Here is a 24,702-nt window from a genome sequence, read left to right as displayed (position 1 = left end):
GTTAGGAAGACCTTTTTAGGCACATGTGTCCTAGATTTTCGCTTTTGGGTATAAAGGTCTTTGAGAAATTTAGCATAGGAGGGAACTTGTCTAATAGCATCAAGAAGCGGGAGGTTAATTTTGACTTGTTTGAAAACCTCCATCATCTCCTCTAGTGAAGTTTCCTTTTTGCCAAAGGGAGAGGGTGAATTAAGAGCTTCAGGAAATGGGGCCTTTGGGATGTGAGTTTTGGCAGAAGGTGGACTAGCTGAAGAAGAAGAAGAAGAAGGTTTTAGATTTTCATTTAACATATTTCTATCTTCTTCTTCACCTTTCTTATTGTTGTCCTCCCCAATCTTATTGTCTACTACACGTCCACTCCTTAGGGTAGTCAAAGCATTGGCTTGTTCATGATGAATTGTATTTAGTTGATTTTCTTGAGCCATGTATTGTCCCCTAGGATTACTTAGTGGTTGGCTTGGAATCTTTCCTTCCTCTCGCTTGTTCAGTGCATTAGCTAGTTGCCCCATTTGGGATTCTAGCTTGGCGATGGATTGCGTGTGAGAGTGCACCAATTGTGTAATAGTTTCCAAACCTTGAAGGGCGGTCAACACTTTCTTCTCAAAGGCTGTGTTTCTTTGGGATGGAGGAGGATTGTGTTGAAATTGAGTCGAGGGACGGTAGGGATGCATATTTTGTGGGGTTTGAAAATTCTGAGGGTTTTGAAAATTTTGGGAGTAGGGTTGGGCAGTATTCGAAGCTTGCTGCTTCCAAGAAAAGTTTGGATGATTTCGCCATCCCGGGTTGTAAGTGGTAGAATATGGATCATTATCCGGTCGGGATTGTGTTTGGGCAGCATTTACTTGTTCTTGCACAAATTCAGGAAATTGAGCTGCGGAAGGGCATTCATGAATAGGGTGAGACGGGCTAGAACAAAGAGCACAGACTTGTGCTTGGGGAAAGTTTGGAAGCTGTTCTCTAGACATTAGCTGGTCCAACTTGCGGGATAGTGCATCTACTTTGTCAGATAGACCTATGGACTGGCTAACTTCATATATGGTCCCTTTTCTTTAAGAACTCGGGGGTGCTTGACGAGCGGAGGAGGCATGGTGGAGGAAATTTTCATTAAGGTTTTCAAACATCTGCCATGCCTCATGCTCACTCTTAAGCATGAAAGTTCCCCCACAAGAAGCATCAACCATTTGACGATTTCGTTCAGACAACCCGTCATAAAAGCATTGCACTAACTGCCATTTGGGTATTTGATGATGCGGACATTTTCGGAGTAAATCTCTAAATTTTTCCCAGGTTTCATGAAATTCTTCACCGTTAGATTGGGAGAAGCTCGTGATCGCACGCCTAAATTGGTTCGTTCTTTCTATGGAAAAATATTTTTTCAGAAATTCATGTTGCATTTGAGCCCAAGAGAGAATGGAATTGGCTTCTAATGAATGGAGCCACTGCTTAGCTCTATCCTTAAGGGAAAAAGGAAACAGCCTAAGTTTTAGAGCATCATCAGTGAAGTTCTGAATTTTGACAGTAGTGCAGATCTCAAGAAACTCATCTAAATGTTTGTATGGGTCTTCATTGTTGAGTCCATAAAAAGATGGGAGCATTTGTATCACACTAGACTTTATTTCATACTGTACAGCAGCAGTTGTATCAGGTAGTCGAATACAAGATGGAGAGGTATAAATGGAAGGAGTAAAGTACTCCTTTAACAGTTTGGGTTGTTCTTCAGCCATCTCGATAAGTGGTGTAAATCCTATTGTTCTATAGGTGCGGATTTCGGCTCGAAGGGCCCTAATAGAACGCTCTATTTCAGAATCAAAAGGTATTAATTCAGGAGATCTGGAACGACACCCTAGCATACACTAAAACTTTTCTGATCAATCAAGTGCAGTCAAGCATTCATTAAAATAAAACACATCAAATCCTTGTGTTTACCCTAAAATCACTAGACAGCTCCTAACTGGTTTGAAGAGGGCACCTAAGCCTCCAATCCGGTCTAATAACTGAGTTGACCAGGTAAGCTCCCAGGTAAGTGGGGGGGTTACGATGCGTTGCAAAGGTCCCACTTAAAAACCACTTGCCTCGAACAGATGAACTGTCTCCCTTGGGACAAAGCTTGCCTAGACATCAACTGAGCCACAGAGTGAAATTGGTGCAACTTTCGGTGATCTTCGTCCTATTGAGCTCGAATGTCCCTAGGAGTCAACGTCTAATTGATTTTAATTAAAGTGATAGCTATGTGCGAATTGGTTCACCTAATTTGGGCAAGAATCTGGTGATGAAATCCAGTTCTTATCTTGTTGGGGTGATTGCCCTTACTATGTGCGGATTAATTGGTGTATGTGTATCAAGCATGCATTCACACTTTTACTGAAATTAAAATCAAACAATCACCACAAAATTTCAAGCAAACTGGGAATCAATTTAAACAAGAAAGGTTTAAAGGTTACCAAAGGAAATTTCTCCAGCAAATTTTTTTTTATTTTTAGGCAAACCTCTACAGCATTCCTTTTTCAGCAGTTCCCTTTTTGATCGTCCCAGATTTCCTCTTCGATTCCTGATCAAATAATACCAAAAGAAAAACCAAAAATTAGTAAGAGCGAAGAATGAGATAAGGAAAGTAACAAAAATAGAAAATATTTTTATTTTATTTTAGATATATATATATATTTTGAAAGTTTAATTTATGAAAAGAAAAACAACTATGCTAGCAATCCCCGGCAACGGCGCCAAAAATTGATAGTCAACTTTAAAGATCACGCAATAGCACGTATCTAGTAGGATAGTGATTACGGGTATCGATCTACAGGGATTGGGGTATAGTTGTTTTCTTAAAAAAAAAATATTTAAAAGAAAAAGTTTTTGAAGAAAATTAAACTAAGAAATTTAATAAAAAAAATGCAATTAAAATGATATCAGTTTGGGGGAACCTAGGGCAAGGAATTCACCACTAACATCGGAACAAGGGTTATTTATATTTTAATTGGTTCTTGGATTAACATGCAAATTGGCTACAAGCCTTATAAGCATTCAAATAAAATTTCACAAAAGTAATTTAGGAACATCCATCTTCAGTTAGCATGAAATGTCTACCCTAAACTAATGCGGCTGGACACTGCATCTTCCCTAAGCATGGATGATCTTACATTAACTTAGTGATCATGAAAAACAGTTGTATAAACATCATACTTAAAATCACAGAAATTAAATATGGGATGAAATAAAATATTCATTAAGAACAGAATAAAGTTTATACAACTCAAGGAAATAGAAATCAAAAATATAAAATCCGTATCCCTTTGTTAGGGCTGCATCCAGCCCTAGTGAAGAGATCAGCCTTCCATGGTATCGGAGGTAGCAACAACGACGCAGAAGGCCTTCATCATGACTGGGTTCCTCCCTTCTTCGTCTTTCCTCTCAGACTAATCTCAACACGAACTGAATAAAAATCAAACTCCCTTCCTCATATATTTTGTTATTTCCGTGGGGAGTTATTCCCATAATACCCAAAAGTTCTCTCTCCCCTTTTATTCTTGTGGGAACTCAACCTGAGAAGAGCCGAAGAGGAGGGGATCCCCAGCCAAGTTGCTTCCTCTGTTTCACGCCTGGCCTTTTATAGGCTCCAATCTCTCTTTCCTCTTCCTTATTTCGAATCATGGGTAAGGATGAACCCTTTGCTGTTGGGATGAAGTTTGGCCTGATTCGCTGGACTGCTGTAGTTCGAATCTTGGATCCGGCTGCTGGGATGCTGATCAAAGGAGAAGATGCGTGAAGCAGGGGAATGACGATCACGGCTGAGAGAAGATGCCGAAAGATGCGTGAGGATAAATCGTGGGGAAGGAAGGCTGGGATCTTGCTGGAGTTGGACGTGAAGCTCGGGATACTGTGAACAGACGCGTGGAAGAAGATTACAAGGCAGGTTTGGATCCGTGAGCTGCTGTCCGTGGGCGATGGAAGAAATCGGCGTTTCTTCAACGCGGAGAGGATCTTGAACGCGGCTGGGACGCGTTGGATTCATCATGGGCGATGAAGGATTTGCTGGACAACTGCGAATGGGAGGGAGTTTGGAACTTATCCGAAGCAGGGGATGTAGGTTGGATGGATCCTTCGGCTGTGGTGTGGAGCTGGGAATCTAGTTGGGATAAGGATTGGTCGGTTTGGGAGGAAGGATTGATCTGTTGGGGTGAGGAGATTGCTGGGATTTTGAATGCGGAAGGGAGAGTGAAGTTGAGAATATCTCGGCTGGGAAGAAGTGGTTCCGAAACAGGGGATTGGCTGCAGGAGAAATCCGTGGATGGTGGAGTGATCCGGAAGGATGAAGCTGCGGACGTGGAGCAGCATGTAAACGGGATGAAAAGATTTTCGGGAGAGAGGAATGTCGTGTGAGACTTCATTCGTGGACAAATGGGATCAAGCCAAAAGAAGAGGATGCGGTTCATACGGTTGGGAACAGGGAATTCGGATAAAGCTTGGATGATGTTTGAGAGTATCTCGGCTGAGGCTTTGGGATCCGGCTGTAGGTGTTTGAGAAGATCTCGGAGGGAGAGGATGAGGATGCTGGGAAAATGTGGACGTGGGAAGCACAGGAGATTCGGGAAGATGAAGCTAAGGAGGGATGTTTGGATTGCAGAAGACGTGGTCCTGTTCCGCTGAAGCAAGGAGAGTTGGATTTGGTGGAAAATCCGGATGGGGTTGATCCGGAATAACGGCTGGGACATTGAAATGTTGACGCGGAGATTTGGAGGGAAATTGGTTGCTTTGGGATTCGTGCAAATATGATGGTATGCTTTGAGATCTGAGAGACAAATAATTGAAGGGATTTTATTGTTTTTGAGATTAAAATAGGAGAATTGAATCATGTGAAAAAAGAGTTGGAACGAGTGGGAAGAAATTTAGGTGAACTTGTGAAGAGTCAGGAATTAATGGGAAGCACTGGGTTCTGGAGAAGAGTTCTTGGAGTCGACTCTGGAGGATGTAAAATTATGAAATGATGCAGTGTTAGTTTAGGCTTTACCTAATTAAGCTTGATTTGACCCGCATACATTAAGCTCAATCAGTAAATAAATAAGTAAAACTCGAATTACTTTTAATAATTTATTAAAATGCAGTGATGAAGGTAACACATTTTTTTAGTTGAATTTACAAAATATGTGAATTAAAATAATAATAAGTGCTATGAATAAGATATTAATTTGTGCATTATTTAGCACTTATCAGATAGTTTGTTGGAGACAATGGAATAACCATCAATAGCATATAGACTTGAAGTGGCAATAGCAAGGATATGTTAATGGGAAAAAGGGCGGAACCTCAAGCATTTAGGGCTTAGAGTTGCTTGAGATATGTATGGTAGGATTGCTTATGGTAATAATGGTTGCACATATGAGGGTTTCAACTAAGCTAGGTACATGATAAGGGTCTTAAAGGGAGGAGTGGCGGTCATAAAAGCAAGAGGCTAGGGCATAGTAGACATGATAACAGTGATGACAAAAGCATTGAATAATTGTTGTTGCATCTTGGCATCTTAGAAGTGGTATCTAATTAGATGGTCGAATTCTGACAATACCCATGAAAGATCATGTCAGAAAAGTAGAAGCATTCAATGAGTTAGTCGATGGTTATCAAGAGCATTTAAGATTTGGGGGAAAAAAGCATGATTATAGGTTTTCGATCAATTCAACAATAGATAAGTCTCCTTAACAAGCTAGTTAAAGAGCAATGTCAAGACATTGGTAGAGAGGGATGCAAGAAATGCTGAACCGACCTGTACCGGCCGGTTCAGCCTGTACCAAACCGGTACCAGCGCCGACCGGTCCGGTTCGGCATTAAAAAATGGATCCGGCTCTTATGGGGCCGGAACTGACCTAAACCGGCCGATACTAGATGCGTACCGGATGGAACCGGACGGTTCTGTCTGGTATAGGTTGGAATTGGTACGAACCGACCGGTTCGCATTGGTTTGCTAAAGCACGCGGGTCGGTTTGCACCGGTTTTCTGGTTCGCATTGGTTTGCCACAGCGCGCCGCCCGCGCGCTGTGGGTAGTGTGCCATTGATTTGGCAATTCATCCCCTTAAAATCCTGATGTTGATGCATTAGAAGTCCGCGGCGCGCTGTGGGCAGTGCGCCATTGATTTGTTAATTCATCCCCTTAAAATCCTGATGTTGATGCATTAGAAGTCAAAGGTTCAATTACTAGTACTAGTGCCCATACTAGTACCTTTTTAGTACAGTATGATTTTGTAGACACATTATACATCTTTTAGTGCCTATATAGTACTAGTGAGGTGTTTTACCATGTATTCGTACCTCAGTTGTAGAAACCTTTTACCTAGGTTAACATATCCACTTTGGAAATTCCCTGAAAACTTGAATCGGCACCAGCTTCCCTAGTGCATCCTTCAAATAAATAAAGGGTATCCTAGTGCATGACTCTTCTGCCATTGCAGGGTCTAGGACAGATGTATGTAGCCTTATCCCCACTTGTAGAGTGGCAAGTTCCACGTTTCAAACCTGTGACTTTTAAGTGACAATGGGGCAACCTTATTGTTGCACCAAGCATGGTCTGCTGAACCGTCCCGTACCGGCCGGTTCAGCACGTACCAGACCGGTTCGGTACGATGGTAGAAAATGGTTCCGACCCTAAAGAGGCCGAACCGAACGGTACGGAGGCGTACTGGTGGGAATCGGACCGGTTCTCACCGGTACAAGCTTGATACCGCCTTGTACTGGTGTGAACCGGACTGGTTTTTATCGGTACGGCTTCAGAGTACCGCGCGCTGGGCAGCCCGGAATGCTGGCACAACGGACAAGTATGCCAATATGGAGGAGGCCATGGCCTCCCATCGCGTATCTACTGGCGGGAGATCTCCCTAAGGAGGCAAGAGGGGGCTTGCGGCGACCCAAGAGCCCTCTTTGGAAGTTTGAAAGGTATAATCCTCTTACTGCTTCGAGGACTTATATCCTTATGGAGATTGATGGTCGAGGCTACCTGCGCCCTTCGCATCGGATGAAGGGCTTGGTGACTAAGAGAGACCAGAAGAAGTATTGCCACTTCATCGGGTTCACGACCATGACACCGAAGATGGCATCGAGCTCAAGGATGAAATTGAGGCACTCATTCGGTGCGAGCAGCTGGACCGGTACGTGTGCACTCGGCAAGACCGGAGAGCGCCCACTTCGGCCTCTGATCCGCCATCCTCGGAGCTGATCGATAATTGTTCGACTACTAGGATCATCAACTCCATCTCCAGCGGTCCTACCGAGGTCCTAGGCACCTCAGGTAGCCGAGCCTCAAGGTCGAGGCTATCCCGAAGAGAGTGCACGGGAGAGAACATCACCTTCTCCAATGCCGACCAAGGGGGACTTCGAACTCATGACCACGCCATAGTTATTTTTCTTACTATTACAAAATACAATGTAAAGAGTGCTTATTGATAATTGAAGCTCGACCGACGTATTATTTTATGATGCTTTCCAAAGAGAGTACTTATTGATAATGGGAGATTGTATGCTGAACAACTTTGGAGAGTCAACACTCATCTGGTCAGTTTCTCGAAAAACTCGGTTCTCATAGGAGTGATCAATCTACCGGTTACTGCAGGACAAGAACTCCGAAGTAACACTTTGAGGCTAGACTTCCTCGTGGTTTGAGTGCCCTCAGCCTGCAATGCAATCTTGGGCTGATCTTGTCTGAACACTTTTTGAGATGTGGTATCCACCTACCATCTGCTCATGCGATTCTCCATGAGGAGCAGAGGTAGAAATTCGAGGTGACCAAGCAATGGTTCGTCAATGCTACATGGCCACCCTCAAAGGAAAGAAGCCGGTAGAAATCCTACTGATCGAGAGGCTGGACACAAGGGACAAGCTGAAGGAGCAATGAGGATAATGGCCGAAGAGTTGGCGCAGGTCCCTTTTCGAAAAGATGAGCCAGACCGAACTGTCTAGATCAGGTCCAGGCTAAGTGAAGAAAACCGAGCTGAAGTGATCAACTTTCTCCGCACAAACACGTATGTCTGCGCCTGGTCGGCTGCTGACGTGCTAGGCATAAGCCCTGAGGTGATGGCTCACGAGCTCAATGTGGACCCGACTCACCGACCTGTGCGGCAGAAGAAAAGGACTTTGCCGCGGAAAGGCAGCAAATCATAAACTAGGAGATTGACAAGCTTTTGGAGGCCGGCTTTGTTCATGAGGCAAGCTGCCCTGACTGGCTAGCCAATGTACTTGTCAGAAAATCTAATGAAAAGTGGTGAGTCTGCATCGATTACACCGATCTGAATATGGCCTACCTAAAAGACCTTCATGAATGCTTTCTTTGGGTACAACCAAATCCCGATGGCGCCCGAGAATGAGGAGAAGATAGCCTTTCTTACTGACAAAGTCCTCTACTATTACAAGGTAATGCCCTTTGGCTTAAAGAATAAAGGGCCACTTACCAGTGCTTTGTCAACAAAATCTTCAAGGAGCAGATTGGCCGAAATATAAAGGTGTACGTGGACGATATGCTCGTGAAAAGTCGAGCAGTGGAGCAGCACATCGTTAACCTGGAGGATTCTTTTGCGACCCTCAGAAGGTACCAAATGAAGTTCAACCTGACGAAGTGCGTTTGTGGGGTCACCACAAAAAAATTTCTAGGATCTATGGTGATGCAGCGAGGCATTAAGGCAAATTCCGAGAAGATCCGAGCAGTGCAAGAGATGCATCCGCCAAGGAATGTAAAAGAAGTCCAACGCCTGATTGGATGGATTGCCGCATTTGCGATATTCGTCTCCAAATCGGTAGAGCGCTCCCTCTCATTCTTCAAGGCCTTGAAGCACCCGAAAAACTTTCATTGGATCGAGGAGTGTCGAGAGGCCTTCGACCAATTGAAGGAGTACCTTAGCTCATCGTCCCTTACAAAACCACAGGTTGGAGAATCCTCTACTTGTATCTGGCCGTTTCTCCTTCTGCTGCGAGTTTAGTCTTGGTGTCGGAAGAAAAAAGGTGCTAGAAGCCGATCTACTACACGAGCCGAATCCTGCAGAATGTCGAGACCAGATATTCCAAGCTTGAGAAGATATATGCCCTTATCATCTCAGCTCGAAAGCTTCGGCCGTCTTTTCAGGCCCATTCTGTCACAATCCTAATTGACCAGCTAGTCAAGTAGATCTTGCAGAAGCCCGAAAATGTAGGTCGGCTAGCAAAGTGGGCGGTGGAGCTCAGAGAGTTCGACCTGGAGTACCGACCTCGGCTGCCTATCAAGGCGCAGGTGTTAGCAGATTTTCTGGTGGGGTGCGCCATTGCCGACGAAGATTCTGCCGAGCTTTCCAAAAGGAAGACCATAGAGCGGTCGTGGATCCTGCATGTAGATGGGTCAATAGGCCCGGAGGGCAGTGGGGCTGAACTCATACTCACCAGCTCGGACAGAGTAATCACAAAGTATGCTCTGTGGTTCAAGTTCTCAGCCTTAAATAACGAGGCCGAGTATGAAGCGCTCATCACTGAGCTCGAGCTTTCCAAGAAGCTTGGGGTCCAGCAGCTGAAGTTCTTCAGCGAAAGATGCGGCTGACCTCGTCAAGAAGTGCAATCGATGTCAACGACACACAAACATCCAATGACGACTAGCTGTCCCAATGACACCGATCAGTGCCTCTTGGCTATTGGCACAGTGGGAAATTGACATCCACGGACCCTTCGTAATGGCGACAGGGCAGCACAAGTTCCTCTTTGTGGCGTGGACTACACCAAGCGGGCAGAAGCTGAGCCGGTGACTCGGATCACCGAGGCAAATGCTCGGGACTGTCTGGAAGGCCATGCTCTGCAAGTTCGGGTTCTCTCAAATTATCATAGACAACGAGCGTTAATTCGACAATGCCCGATTCAAAGAGTTCTGCTCCGAGCTCGGGATCGACCATCGGTTCACCTCAGTGGCACATCCGCAGACCAATGGGGAAGTCGAGGTGACCAACTGGACTATCTTGCTATGGCTAAAGGGAAGGCTCGATCGAGCAAAAGGGTTGTGGGCCGAAAGAGCTATACAATGTCCTATGGGCATACCGCACAACACATCGGATTTTCACCGGAGAAACGCCCTTCAAGCTCGCCTTTGGAATGGAGGCGATGATCCTACTGGAGATCGGGCTTCCATCACTCTAGGTAAAAAGCTCCAACGATTAGACGAATTTAGGTCGGCTCTGGGCTAATCTCGATCTGCTGGAAGAAACCAGAGAGCAAGCTCAAGTCCGCCTAGCAATGTACTAGAGGAAAGCTACTCGGTACTACAACTCCAGAATCAAAGGCAAGCTCTTTCGACCTAGCGACCTCGTCTTAAGGAAAACTGAAGTGTCACAGCTAGGGAAACTTGAGAAGCTGAGCCCAAACTAGGAAGGCCCATACCGCATGATTGAAGCAGTGCGGCTAGGAACATATAGGCTTGAGCACCTTGACGGTGCTCCTATCCCACGAACTTGAAACTCCGACAACCTCTGCATCTATTATCATTAAAGCTCATTGTAGTCCGAACTGATTTTCAATAAAAATTCTCTTATTGTGCGTCTTTCAGATTGGATGACTATGACAGACGTATTCAATTTTGGTACACCCCAGAGGCGCATGGGCCCCAACAAGGGAGATACCCTAGGGGCACCTGGGGCCTCCTCAAGTCGAGCCCACTTGGAATTCCTTTAGGACCATAGTCCAGAGATGCTTCTAGGACCATAGTCCAAAAATGAACAAGCCGAGCCCACTCGGAATTCTTCTAGGACTATAGTCTAGAGATGCCTCTAGGGCCATTGTCCAGAGATGAACAAGCCGAGCCCATTCGAAATTTCTTTAGGACCATAGTCTAGAGATGCCTCTGGGACCATAGTCCAGAGATGAACAAGCTGAGCCCACTTGGAATTTTTTTGGGACCATAGTCCAGATATGAACAAGCCGAGCCCACTCAAATTCCTTTGGGACTATAGTCCAGGGATTCCTCTGGGACCATAGTCTAGAGATGAACAAGCTGAGCCCACTCGAAATTTTTCTGGAACCATAGTCAAGATAATCAACTAAGGAGGCACCTCGTGCCGACCCTTGACCTCCTTCAATCAAACCCACTCGGAATTTCTCTAGGACCATAGTTCAGAGATGAACAAGACGAGCCTACTCGGAATTTCTCTAGGACCATAGTCTAGAGATGAGCAACTATGGAGACACCCTGGACTGACTTGGGACCTTCTTAAGCCGAGCCCACTCGGAATTCTTTGAGAGCCGAACTCCGGAAAGATTGACAGAAGAGACCAAGACAGGCTAAAGCCCTACAAGGGGAAGAGTTCGGTGCAACGATCTGAACTCAAGCCAAGAAATGAACAAGTAAAGGCTGAAGCCAGGTATTTTGAAAATTTTCTTACATTATCTTTTAGTACATGCATTGACCTCGGCAGAAATCGAGCAAAAAGAGATACAAGAAAAGATCGAAGCTCGGGGCGATGACCTGAGCTCAAGCAAAAAAACAAACAACAAGAACAAAAGCCGAAGTCATGTACTTTGGGAAATTCTTTACTTTCATTAGTTTTAAATTTTTACACTTACCTCAGTGGAGGCCAAACAAAAAAAAGAGTACATGCTCGGTTTACCCGAGCGAAAAGAAAAACAAGCAAAAAGATGAAAAGGCAAGACTTCAATCCTCGCCTTCCCCCCCTTCGCCGCTGCCGAGGCCGCCATCGCCATCACTTGCCGAGGTATCTAGTTTCATTCGGTTGAAAAAAAAGTTTCCAACCCAATCTTGCAAGATGCAGATCTTTGTGAAGACCTTCGCCAGCAAGACCATTACCCTGGAGGTCGACTGTTTCCGAGAGGTTACTGAACAATATATTCAATGCTTATCACATCTAACTGTTTGGATTGGCTAATGACTTGCTCAATATATTCAATGATCCATGGATGATGTCACAAAGGGCTTAGGATTAAGTTCACTTGAGAGGCAAGGTTAGATTTTATAGCCTATGTTGCATGGACATGGATGTGAAATTTGGATTCTGACACATATAATTGTCTGACACAGTATGATAAGGAAAGGACATTTGGAGACATGTAGGAAAAATGATATTGTTAACTGAAATCTTTTTGTTTTTAAAATAGTATAAATGAAAAATTATATTTATTTTAAATTAGTATAAATGAAAAGATTGAAAATTTGATTTGTTGAAGTCTTTCAGTATGCAAATTTCTCATGCAAACTCCAAAATTAGTTTAAGGATGTAATCATGCAAGAAACATCACATTTTGCAAAGTTTCTTGACACCGAATTCCTCTAAAAAGAGCAATTGCCCACTTTTAACATCATCATGATGGGTCTAATTTATCATTTGAATATTCCAACTCTCGATCAATCTAAAGCCACAAAAAATCATTTGAATACTCCCACTCACCATCAATCTGAAGCTACAAATATAAAATAAGTATCTAGGTGTCTAAATGTGTCTGACTCAGTATGTATCAGAGACAAATTCTTTGAGCTGGATGCAAGTGCCCAGGTAACACAAGCTATAGCATGAACCTTGGTGGAGGCTTTTGTGCATAGTCAAAACATACAAATGTAAAAGGTTGTCGTCATGGTGAGAATACCAGATACAACCCATAGTAAGATACAATGTAAAGCACTGCACAAAATAGTATGACCTCTGTGCAACTACATTCTTCTACTAGTTTTTTTTATAGAATAGTTCCTCCTAAGTATGAAAACATGGCCTTTTTCTGTTTTGTCTGAATTTGGACAAAATTTTATTTCGTCCATTTCTTTTAATAGAACTCAATTCCATTTTTTCATTATTGTAATCTCCAAACTAGACTGTGGAATGGAAATCCATTTTTAAGAAAATTTCCTCCTTGTTGTGACTCTAAATGAATTTATGTTTTTGTGCATAACAAGCATGGATAATGTTGGAGCAAGATATGGAAGGTCAAACTGGCACTATTGAAAAGGTTTTTGAAAAAGAAAAAATTCACTTTATTTTCACGTTTGAAAAAGGGTTCCCTTTGTTTCACAGATATAAGCCATTTTGGACTTTACGACACCATCATGCCTCTGCCCTTGGATGAAGGCACGTGTTTATTTTAGTCAATGCAAGCAATTGTTAATGGATGCACATGTTATACAAGTTGATGTACACTTAAAACCATACCTATAAGTATTTTAAAAGGAAGGGTCTACTGGTCCAGTAAAATTCAAATCTAGATGTTCCTACAGAAAAAAAAATGTGGTTGTTTTCTGCAAATTTAATAATCAAATGGATTCTTTATGTAATCTAGCTTATTGGTCATGAAATACATTTTGTGTTTTCTTTTGTTGAGATGGATGCTGCTGACTGTAGTATCATAGCGTGCCATGTGTAGAGAGACCCAACCTTGCCACTGTTTTCCTTGACAATTTTGTGATAATACAGAATTAGAGATTCTACGCATAGCATAAGAGTGCAATGTTCTCAATCTTAGGAATGTATTTAGTGCACGTGTCAAATATGTGATCCCCTAATGCTATACACCTTCCTTGACAAGTATCTCAGTCATACGATCCTGGTGTACCTATAGTGCTGGAGAGCATATTAAACATTAATCTGTCAATTCCTCTAAATTATTTATTTGACTCCTTTGGTGGAAAAATCTTAATTATACAAGTAAGTGCATTACTAAGATTTAGTTTAGTCAAGCTGGCAGTTGATCAATTGATCAGCTAATTATGATTGCTTCATCTAAAGCTCGTTTCTTTTCTTGATAAACCAGGGAATGCGAGATCCACTCTCCAAATCCAAGTTATTCTTGTCCATGCTCAGAGAGCATTGCATCAGGGTCACAATCAGTGAACTGGATGCAGGTAACTGATTCAGGCTTTCTGATGTAAAATATAATGCTATTATTGTTTAGTTCTTGTACATGTTATGCATTTTATTCAGTGCATATGGTTGATGGTCCATCTGATGCACTGCACTGGAATATGATTTTAAAAAGCTGAAACATCATTGGAGGTCAAGATATATATGCATGGGTCTTGGCACATTTGCTCCTTGTCACCTTATTCATTGTTCATGCTGTTGATGTTCTTTCAGGTCATTGCCCGCATGATGAGCTGCCAGCGGAAGTTAATTCAATCCTAAGTGAATGGATGAGTACAGCTGAAAGTTTCACAAATACAGTTGAAGGAGCTAAATCATTTTAATGTAGCTTGAGCTTTTATTAGACATTGCCTGACATATTTCATTTCCTGAAAAGGTGATTGGCCACTGATAGGTATTTCATAAGGTGTTCACTACATGACACAACATTAATAATTAATGAAAAAATTCAGTTGCCGAAAATTTTGTGCTGCAACTGCCTCCAAGGTATGCTGCCCCTCCTTTTTCACTGCTTGGACAATAAATTCAGCTCAATACCTTTAGCAACTGTCAGGAAGTTTGACATTAATTTTATCTCTTGATATTTTTATTTGGTGAATGATTTCCTTGTAGTTGTTGCTTCTTATTTGTTTGTTTTACATTGGGGTTAATCACAGCTTCTTTTTGAGGCTGGACATGAGGTATCTTCATAAATGGATGTGGACTGTAGCTCCCTTTTAGTAGTTTCTTAGAGGCTATTCATCGTTGGAACTTCTATCTGCTTAAGGAGTTCGAATCCTACTTTACATCCTTTTTCACTTGTGTACTTATTTATTATAATAGAATAACAGAGTAATCCACTACAGACCATCTGATTAAGGGCATAACTGGGGCGAGTCTCTGTGGTATGGTTAATAAAAGACTTACATAAGAGTGAAAAGCTTACTGGATTATTTCTGCATGAGGATGCTTCAGTGCGAATGCTCTAATTTCGTGCGACGTGTGAGGACTTCTTTCAAACAGTTGGTGGGTAAGGAGAATGCGTGATCGCAGGCCGGGAAAGATGAAGGAAATGACCATAGGATCAAAGATTGGCGAGGAGCGACCATCCTCGGGGGTGACTGTGACCAACCCATTGTGGGCGGAGGTGGCGAAGGGGTCTTCTTGGCAGGCGGCATGGACCAATCTCCAGATCTTGGACAAGGAACTGGTGGCTCTACAGAGGCACTTCACTAAAGTCCCTATCCCTGAGCTGCTCTCGAAGAGAGTGGCAAAGGCTAGGGAAGCTTGGATGTTCGTGGCAGTGGTTCTGCAAAGCTTAAGGAGGCAAGCCTCAGCGGAGGGGGTCACCTGAGAGATGCGCCTGAAGGGGAAGCTCGACTATCAGGTCGAGGCCTTCCCGATGGCAGAGTAGTACCACACCCTCCACTTCAAGTGTGAGGCGGACTAGGAAGCAGCAGTGAACGGGCCATGGTTGGTTGCTGGCGAGCTTCTCGACATGGAGAGGTGGCAGCCAGACTTCGTCCTTCGGCTCAAAGAGGTGAACTGGGTGGCGGCATGGCTTCGACTCCCATGGCTCTTGCTCGAGTACTTGGAGGAGTCTTGGAGATTGCAGCTACAATGGGTTGGCCAATCACGATTGATGGCTTCACCGATCAACTCCGAAAATTAGGCTACGCGAGGGTGAAGATGGAGCTAGATGCTAGATCCCCTATCAGGCCCGAAGTCTTCATTAAGGGGCTAGCGGAGGAATTTTGGCAGCCTTTCATCCATGAAAACCTGCCAGCTTTTTGCTATAAGTTCGCCTAGATCAGCCATGGGGAGGGCGCTTGCCGCTTCACTTCCCCGACACCGGCTGGGGCGGAGGGAGTGGGGGTTCGGACAACACCAGAGCCCATGGTGATGGAGGCTGCCTTGGAGGCCTCGGGATAGCCAGCCAGGGAGGGGACTTGGGAGGGTAGCCACCCAATCTTAGGACCGTGGTTAGCCACCAACAGTATCTGGTTGCCCAAGGATGCCAAGGAGTGGAGTTTGCCGAGGAGGACCACCGGGATGCCGGCCGAGTCTGCAGCAGGGCCGACTTCCACGTAGTTGGGGCCGAGTGCATATGGGGTAAGGCAGAACTTACTGGAGTCTCCGCTGGATCTGGAGGGCTGGCAGAAGCCAGCCAAAGTCACTCGAAGGAGATCGCCGGGGAGGGATGGCTCAGTCGGCGACTTGGGAGCTTCAGGAGCAATTGGGGCGAAGGCGGGTCAACTCCGACTGGGCACCGAGTCAAGCTTCGGGTTGGGCTGCATGGTGGGCCAAGCCCACCGTGGTGGTCGGCTGGATCGGGCGGAGGAAGCCTAGTTGGAAATGCCGAGGACAGAGCTGGCTTTGGGCCTAGGCTTGTTGAAGAGGGCTAGAAGCCCACCCAGGGTATGCGTGGGAACTAGGCTGGAGAAGGCTGGGTTGGGCTGCTAGAGGCCTGAGGCATCCTCATCTTCTTCTTCGGTGGAGGGGAGTTGGAGGTGGCGAGGTGACCACAGCAGCACGAGGGACCGTAGCCCTTCTCCCTCTAGGATGGTGCTCGCTCGGTTGTCCCGGGCTAGCGATGAAGGCGAGGGGGTAGCTCCGAGAGTGGTGAGGAGCAGCCCGTCGCAGGGGCCTCCGGTGACGGCGCCTCCTTTGGTGGCTGGGGAGGCGGCCCCAACACCAACAAAGAAGGCCTCGGCCGGAGTGGATGCTTCGGAGGAGTTGAGCTGGGTAGGGGGAGTCTTCAGGAAGCCATGCATGTTTTACCGAGATCTTGGGGGTTCTATGTAGTAGAAATCTAAGGGTTGTCAGGCGGTATCGTTGCAACTTGGAGACAAGGGAGTTTTAACCTTGACATATTCAATGTATGCAACCAACAAATAGTCATGGTGATATCTAAAGAAAATGGCACTCCATGGGTTCTAGCTGCAGTGTATGCCAGCATGGACTTTAGGAACAAGAGGGTCCTGTGGGAGGAGACAACCAAGCTGATCCAACAGGAACATCCCATGGTTGTGGCAAGAAAGTTCAACTGCATCGATAGCTCGCAAGAGAAGCTGGGGGGAAGGGCCTTCACCAACAAGAGGGAGGTTAGAAAGTTCCAAGACTTCATCATGGCTAATGGAATGGTCGATTTGGGGTACATTGGTCCTAGATTAACTTGGTGCAACAACAGATAGAGACATGCTAGAGTTTGGGAGAGACTGGAAAGAGCGTTTGCCACTGCTGGATGGGTTCAAGATCACATGGACTACAACATAAGCCATCTGCTTCGGATTGCATTAGACCACTGCTCAATCCTGGTCAATACATCACACTCCTTACTTTACCAGTGTCCTTTTAGATATAAGAAGTTTTTGATATGTTGCCTCCGGTCGTGGGAGATTATTCGGGAGGCATGGTGTGTGCCGATGAGGGGGGATGTTTTGTGTAGGGTGTCCCGCAAATTGGAAATGACCAAGTGGCTGTTGCGGTGGTGGAATCGGTTAGAGGTAGGGAACATTTTCAGCAGGCTATAGGAGGTTGAAGCTACAATTGCAAAACTACAATCTCAAGAGGAGTAGAGAGGGGGCTTGACGGCAGAGGAGCTGGGGGAGCTCAGAACTCATTTATCCCTTTATGACTCGCTCCTTCGACAACAAGAGATCCTATGGAGGCAGAAGTCGTAGATTCAGTGGATCTTGGAGAAAGACTAGAACACTAGATTTTTCCACTAGACGGTGATTATTCGAAGGTAGAGGAACAAAATTAGAGCCATCAGAGGGTCGGATGGTTAGAAGACGGAGGAGCCAGATGACATTAGATGGGTGCTGGAGCAGTTCTGCAGGTCCAGATGGACGAATTAGGTTGGCAGTAAGAGCCCGCCCATGATGCCGGTGCCATCGGTCACAATGCTGCCCTGGTCAGGCTGGTGTCAACGGAGGAAATCTAGAGGCATTTTGGTTTTCAGTTGAGGACAAGGCCCCAGGACCAGATGATTTTTCCTCAACATTTTTCAAGAGATATTAGGTTGTGGTTAGACAGGATGTAGTAGAGGCCATCTAGCAGTTCTTCAGCACAACGGTGATGCCTGAGGATTGGAAGAGGACCTTCGTTACCTTGATCCTAAAGAAATCAAATACCACGGAGTCGGGCTACTACCATCCGATCAGTCTTTGCACCACCTTGTACAAGCCTATGACGAAGATCCTGGTGGCCAGATTGAGGAGCATTTTGTCGAGGATTATTAGTTTGGAGTAGAGAGCCTTTGTGGGAGGTCGGATCATCATTGACAATGTTCTTATTGCTCAGGAGTTCATGTTTGATCTCCGGAGAGCCTCGAGTCAGAGTAACTTGATGGGGATCAAGCTAGATATGAAGAGGGCCTATGATAGGATGAGCTGGGGCTTCCTGAGGCCATCACTAGTGAGCTTTGGATTTCATGAGAGGTGGATTGATTGGGTGATGGGGTGAATCAGGACTCCTTCCTTCGCCATCATAGTGAACGACACAGGCACGCCTACGCAGTTTTTTGTGTCTTTGGTAGGGCTATGCTAGGGATGCCCGCTATCTCCACTACATTTCATCATGTGCGTGGATTTGCTGTCTAGAGCCCTTCGGCGGGCTACCGAGACCCAGGTTCTACAGGCCTATAGGCCGGGGCCAAAATTTCATTCAGATCTCGCATCTGCTATTTGCAGATGATTGTTTGCTTCTAGCTCCGGTGACAAGGCAGACGATATTGGTCATTCAGAGGATCTTCGAGGATTATTGTGCAGCCTCCGGCCAACGGGTCAATCTGGCCAAGTCAGCTATTTGTTTTATTCCATGGACCAAGTCTCAGGTGAAGACCTACATTAAGCAGATTTTGGAAGTGGGCGAGCAGGAGGGTACACTAAAATATTTGGAGGTATCTATCACTAGTCGCCGCCTTCGATGCAAGGACTGCTCCTCTATTGAGCAGAGCATTAGACACAGGCTTGAGGGGTGGCAGATGGATGCTCTCTCTATGATAGGCAGGGTGACATTGGTGTGGGCGGTCCTCAACTCGATTCCGGTATACCTGCTATCGAACACCATCATGTCGTTGGCACCTTTGAGGTCTTTGGAGCAAACTCCATCTAGGCAGGAGGGAGGGCAGAGGTGGCATCCACTTGGTGGCATGGGAGGTAATTTGTCAGCTGGTCAGGTTTGGTGGGTTGGGTGTGCACTTTTTGGAAGTGAGAAGAGAGATCCTGGCGGCGAGACATGCAGCCAGGTATATTCTAGAACTAGACAGCCCGTGGAGTGCCCTTATGAGGGGCAAGTATGGTGCACACATTGCGGCGGCTAACTTCCGGGCAGGGCACTATTGCTCCTTCATTTGGAAGGAGATTTGTGCCTATGCTCCGACGGTGCTCTCTGCGATCAGGTGGTTCATTGGCGATGGACATACGATGTGTTGGAGGACTCTTGGGTGATCGAGCCGCCGTTGGGTCGGATGCCGGCAATGGTTGATTCTATGAGGCTGGCCGGTTGCAGAGTCAGTGATCTGATCTCCAAGAGTGGGTAGATGGAATGAAGTGCTTATCTGGGACACATCTGGGGAGTAGTTGGCTGAGAGGGTTCTGACACTTTCGATTCCTGTGGGGAGATGACGGACAGACTAGTTGGGACTTCGACAAGGCGGGCGAAGATACGTGCCAAGGACTTGTAGGTACTGATGGGAGGGGAGACAACCTAATAGATCGATGGTGAGTGGATTTGCAAGATGTGTATGCACCCTCGCGTAGTCTTGTTCATCTGAAAGGTGGCGGGGCTTTGTGATTAGGGATCACAACTCCAGACTAATTTTCGCGGGAGGGCGTCGCACCTGTGACATGACAGCCATTGGGGCGGAGCTCAGGGCAGATTGGGAGGGCATCACCTTCGCGAGGCGTATTCTAGGGGTTGACAATATTTTTCTGGAAGGAGACTTAGTGACGATGGTCGAGTGGATTCGGGATGAGGAGTGAAAGGGAGATGGCCACCCACTGCTCAAGAATATCTATAGGATAGCGAGAGACTGTAACTCATTTCAGGTTGCTCATGTATATCAAAAAGCAAAAAAGGCGGTAAATTGGGTCGCCTCCTTTGCTGCTTACCACTCGGAAGAGATTCTTTGGACATGTTTTGTAGCCGCCCCTCCACTCTTGTGTCATCTCCTTTTTTTCGACTCTATTAGTTGCACTTACACTAGAGCAGTGTGAGAAGCCGTTGTACTTATAAAAAAAAAGAAGAAAAAAAAGAGATATGACGAATGAGGTGGCATGGAAAAAGCTAAACACTTCACAATTCATCTTCCAATAGTGCTAGCAGTCATGCATGACTTCAGTCTGCTGCCTTTCTGATGTCATGGCAGTATAACAGTTTCCTTGGGTGAGGGATCATACAGGAACAATAGTGGATGAAATGGCTTCACAATTCATGAGCAATGCTAAAAGCGAGAACAGATAGCATGTACATAAAAAATTCATTCATTGTTTAAAAGCCCATTAATAGTAGTGAATTAATTGTCTGCTGTGATGAATGACGAGTCCATATTTAAGCATTTAGGCTGAGAAAAGGTGCATTAGTAAACTCTTTTTGGAATAGTGATTCCACAAGTTATTCTTGTTTTTATTTAGCAATCTCGGGAGTAACTTTAGACTGCATTTTTTTTTCTGTCCAAAGAAGGAAAGAGGTAAATAAATGGGAAGTTTATGGCAGGAAGAAATTATGCCAGAAAACTTATTCTGGCTGTTCCTTATTCCTGTTTGGCCGGCACAAAATTTATTCGAAGAACCAACCGCTGCCTTAATATCATGTAAGAAATGTTTCTAGAATAACATCTGATGATGAAGGATCCAAATTAGAGAAAAGTGCCTTTTGTTGAAAGGCTTATCTAAATCTCAAATGCAAAATCATTCCAAAGGACAAGAATAGTGCCTTTTATTTGGTATGTATAATACTAGCATCATAAAAATTCAACGAAAAGTACAAAAGTTCAATGCGTTTTCCTCTGGAAATTTATTAATCCAGAGTGCCAATAAATAACTAGAAGCCCCACACCAAGCAGCCACGGAAATATCCCTGAAACTGTTAAAGCTGGGTAAATATTCCGTTCAATCACTGACATGGCAGGCTCCTATTTCACCGCTGAAATGGTGGTTATATTGTCTGCTCAGTTTGAGAGAAGTCATAACCAAGCACATCTTTGTTTCTAATTAATCTATTCAACATCTGTTTTTCTAATTAATATATTCAACATCCACTTGAGCAATTTTCCTAGATTAAGATAAATAAATCGGCTAAGGCTCAATTTGGTAGAGCGGTTGGCAGTAGAGCTTTTTGAACTAGTACTTTTATATAAAACTATTTTCTTTTTTTTGTAACTATATTTCTAAAGTACTGTAGAATTTTAATATATATTTGATAAATAAACTAAAAAAGTACTTTAGTATAACAAAATGATCATAAAAAATATTGCATAATATTATACAACAGGACATAATGAGATATAATATGTATTAATATATAAATATATGATATAGTATAATATTACTATAATGTAATATAATATTATTATAATATAGTAATTGATGAGAGGCAACATGGATCGTCCTATTCCAGTGTGGAGCCACCCAATTCTGGCCAAGCATATTTCAGAGCTGAGCAGGCCAGACTTCGGTCCCGCTAAGAGCCAGGTCGACCTCGGACCCCGTCGAAGGCCAAGCTAACCCGTCCGAGGTCAGCGTGGAGCCTCCCTGTTCCGTCCGAGCCGACCTCAGACCTCGCTGAAGGCCGAGCCGACCCTGGCACGAGGCCGAGGCGACCTCGGCCCTTTCAACCTTGATCTTCGTGATTCACGTCGCCTCCAGCTAACGGCCAGCTGATCACAGCTCGGCCCGAGACTACAAGTAACGGCCGAGACTCCCACCTTATAAAAAGGGGATAGAGAAAGGCCCTTCGTAAGCTATTAAGAGCGATGGTAAGCCACACTTGTCAAGAGCCATACCCTGTCACACCTGCCAAGGGCCATGCCCTGCTACACCAGCCAACACTACGCCGTGCACAAGGACTGCCCAAACCGTGTGCCTCAAGCGAGCCCTGGCCTTGGCTGCACGCCACCTGGCCAAGACCATCTCCTCCCATGACGAGGATGGACCATATCTCAGTCACCTGGGCACCCTTGTGAGGACTATAAATAAGCCATATCAAAAACACTCAGAGACTTTTCTCAGAAAAATGCTGGATCAACCCAAACTTAGCCATCGGAGGGCTTTCGCTGGAATCTCCGGTCAAGGCTTTGTGCAAGTACCCCAGAGCGTAGGAGGTGGCCCTCTTTTTCGGGCCAGCTCGGCATCTTCTCGGCTTTTTCCGGCGTGGTCACCCTCAGGCCAAATTTCAACCCCAACAGTAACATAATATTGTATACTATTGCATAATAATATAATATACTTTGATATTATATAACATAACATATCAATGTATTATGATATAATATAATATAATATAATATAATATTTATAGTATAATGCAATAATAAAGATATAAAATATTATAATTATTATCATTATATATTAATAAATATAAAGGAACATTGTCTGTCATTATAATATTTTATCATGGGTATTTTAGTCCAAAAAGAAAAAAATTAGAAATCAAAATAACTTTTTTTTTTTGGGTAAAAAACGGCTACTCATTCATATAGATCTAATATGAGTACAACCCGCCACGTCCGTAGAAATAAAAGACAACAAAAGAGAAGGAGCGTCTATAGCAGACGTCCACAAAACATCCCCGGAATGCCGGGCCACAAAAGAGGCGACCCAGTCTGCGGCCCTGTTCGCCTCTCTAAACACATGACCAATCTGGAATCTGACCATCATCTAAGCCATCCTCCGAGTCTCCCGAATAAGGGGGTGACCGTCACCGTACCTGTCCACCCCCCGAATCCAATCGATCACCACCACAGAGTCTCCCTCAAGGAACACTCGCTCGGCGCCAAGGACCTGCCTGGCATAGGATAAACCCTCCCAAGCAGCCCGCAGCTCCGTTCCAACAACTGTAATCCCAGGTACTTTTGATGCATGCTAAAAGTACTTTTTCGAAGAAGCTCTATTTTGGAGCTTCTCCTAAGAAGCTATTTTAGCTTTCTGGCAAAACTAAAACTGCTTCCCCTTTTTTTACGAAACACTTCTATTTCATCCAAAAGTACTTTCTGGCCAACCAAAAGCTTTGCTAAATGGGGCTTAAGTGGTTCCCAAGCAGCAAAGGAGGGGGGCATAGCTTATGATCAAGTGAATGCTATGGAGCTTCCATGACATGTGCACGAACAGTACTCTTGCCATGTGATAAGAGAGAATTAGGTAACTCGTAAGATTTGTTACAATACATATGCATTGGTCGATTATAAAATTATAAAATCTGCAACTGTAAGCTCCATGAACCTTCGAGGCATGCATGATCAAATATTCAACCTTTCACTGTCTCGACCCGTTCTCCACAAATAACTTGCCTAGATCATGGTTGTCTCTCTCCTATCTAGACGTTGAGCTAAGTTGTCTTTTTCCCAAAAAAGTAATTTTAAGTTAAAACTTCGAAACTGTCTAAGAAAGAAGTAAAAATTAAAAATTTATCATGTTTTATTGATTTAGTTATTGATGGGAGGCGAAATGGATTGTCCTATTCTGGCATGGAGTCACCTAATTCCGACCGAGCAAACCCCAGAGCCGAGCAGACCGAAGAGGCAGACCTCGGCCCCACCGAGAGCCTGGCAGACCACGGCCCGCCAAGAGCTGACCTCGGCCCCGCCAAGAGCCAGGCAGACCTCGGCCCCGCCAAGAGCCGACGTCGGCCCTCGCCAAGAGCCGACGTCGGCCCCCGCCAAGAGCCGACGTCGGTCCCCGCCAAGAGACAGGCTGACCTCGGCCCCGCCAAGAGACAAGCGAACCTCGGCCCCGCCTAGAGCCGGGCCAACCTCAGCTCGCCAAAGGCCGAACCGACCTCTACTAGAGGCTAGGCCGACCTCAGCCCACCAAAGGCTAGAGCCGATCTCGCCAAGCGCACATCGCAGCCTCCAAGCTTGCCCGACCTTGGCCGTGGCCATACCTGGCCATGCCATGATGCGCCAACCAAGGGCCACACCCTGCCACACCTGTCAAGGGTCATAACCTGCGACACCTGTCAAGGGTCATACCCTGCCACACCTGTCAAGGGTCACACCCCGCCGCACCCGCCGACATTCTATCTCCAACTATTGGCCCGTTGAACACATCTCAGCCCGAGATTTTAGGTAACATCCATCATCCTCACCCCATAAAAAGGGGATGGGGAAGGCCCTCAGTAAGCTTTACAAGCCTTTACAAGCTTCTACAAGCTATTATAAGCTATTTTAAGCTACAAGAGGCCATCCAAGGTACTCAGATACTTCTCCAAAAGCCCGGCTAACTTAGCCATCGGAGGGCCTTCGCCGGAATTTTCGGCCAAGGCTTTGTGCAGGTACCTGTTAGCATCTCTCATATGCCATGAAAATTTCGAAATAATTTTCAGATTGCAGCGGAAAAACATATGCGGGATCCGTTCATCGCATGAACGTGTTTTAAAACCTTTCGTTTGTAGATAGATTAGAATTAAATTATTTTAAACCATTTTAAAATCATTAAGAAGATCAGATCTTCACCTTGTGCGGGTAGATAGTCTCCGCAAATCTGATTTACGTGGTATTTGATCAAGGCTCAGTGGAAGCCGCACACGCGTCCGGCCTCTACAGGTATCCACACGAAATAATGATTCGATCGAAGCCTTTGGATCTCCCTGGGGTGCTAGCTCCCTTGCAGAGAAGGCTATTGATGGCTGAAGTCCTCTCCTTTGAATCAACCTTTG

The 24,702-nt window shown here is 45.1% G+C and overlaps 1 protein-coding gene across 4 annotated transcripts in view; it reads left to right on the top strand.

Annotated features, from left to right (window-relative positions):
• Positions 1–14,307, top strand: part of LOC120103895 — a 73,076-nt gene extending 58,769 nt beyond the window's left edge. For all 4 annotated transcript variants that reach the window (XM_039114698.1, XM_039114695.1, XM_039114696.1 and 1 more), the window contains 3 exons: positions 13,519–13,629; positions 13,736–13,826; positions 14,059–14,307. In XM_039114698.1, the coding sequence (XP_038970626.1) occupies positions 13,519–13,629; positions 13,736–13,826; positions 14,059–14,168 (312 nt within the window). In that variant the 3' untranslated portion in view covers positions 14,169–14,307. The remainder of the gene's footprint in view (positions 1–13,518; positions 13,630–13,735; positions 13,827–14,058) is intronic.
• Positions 14,308–24,702: the final 10,395 nt, after the last annotated feature.

The sequence above is a fragment of the Phoenix dactylifera genome, chromosome 17 (assembly GCF_009389715.1).
Source record: "Phoenix dactylifera cultivar Barhee BC4 chromosome 17, palm_55x_up_171113_PBpolish2nd_filt_p, whole genome shotgun sequence".
NCBI lineage: Eukaryota > Viridiplantae > Streptophyta > Magnoliopsida > Arecales > Arecaceae > Phoenix > Phoenix dactylifera.
This window is presented reverse-complemented; position numbering and strand designations above follow the sequence as displayed.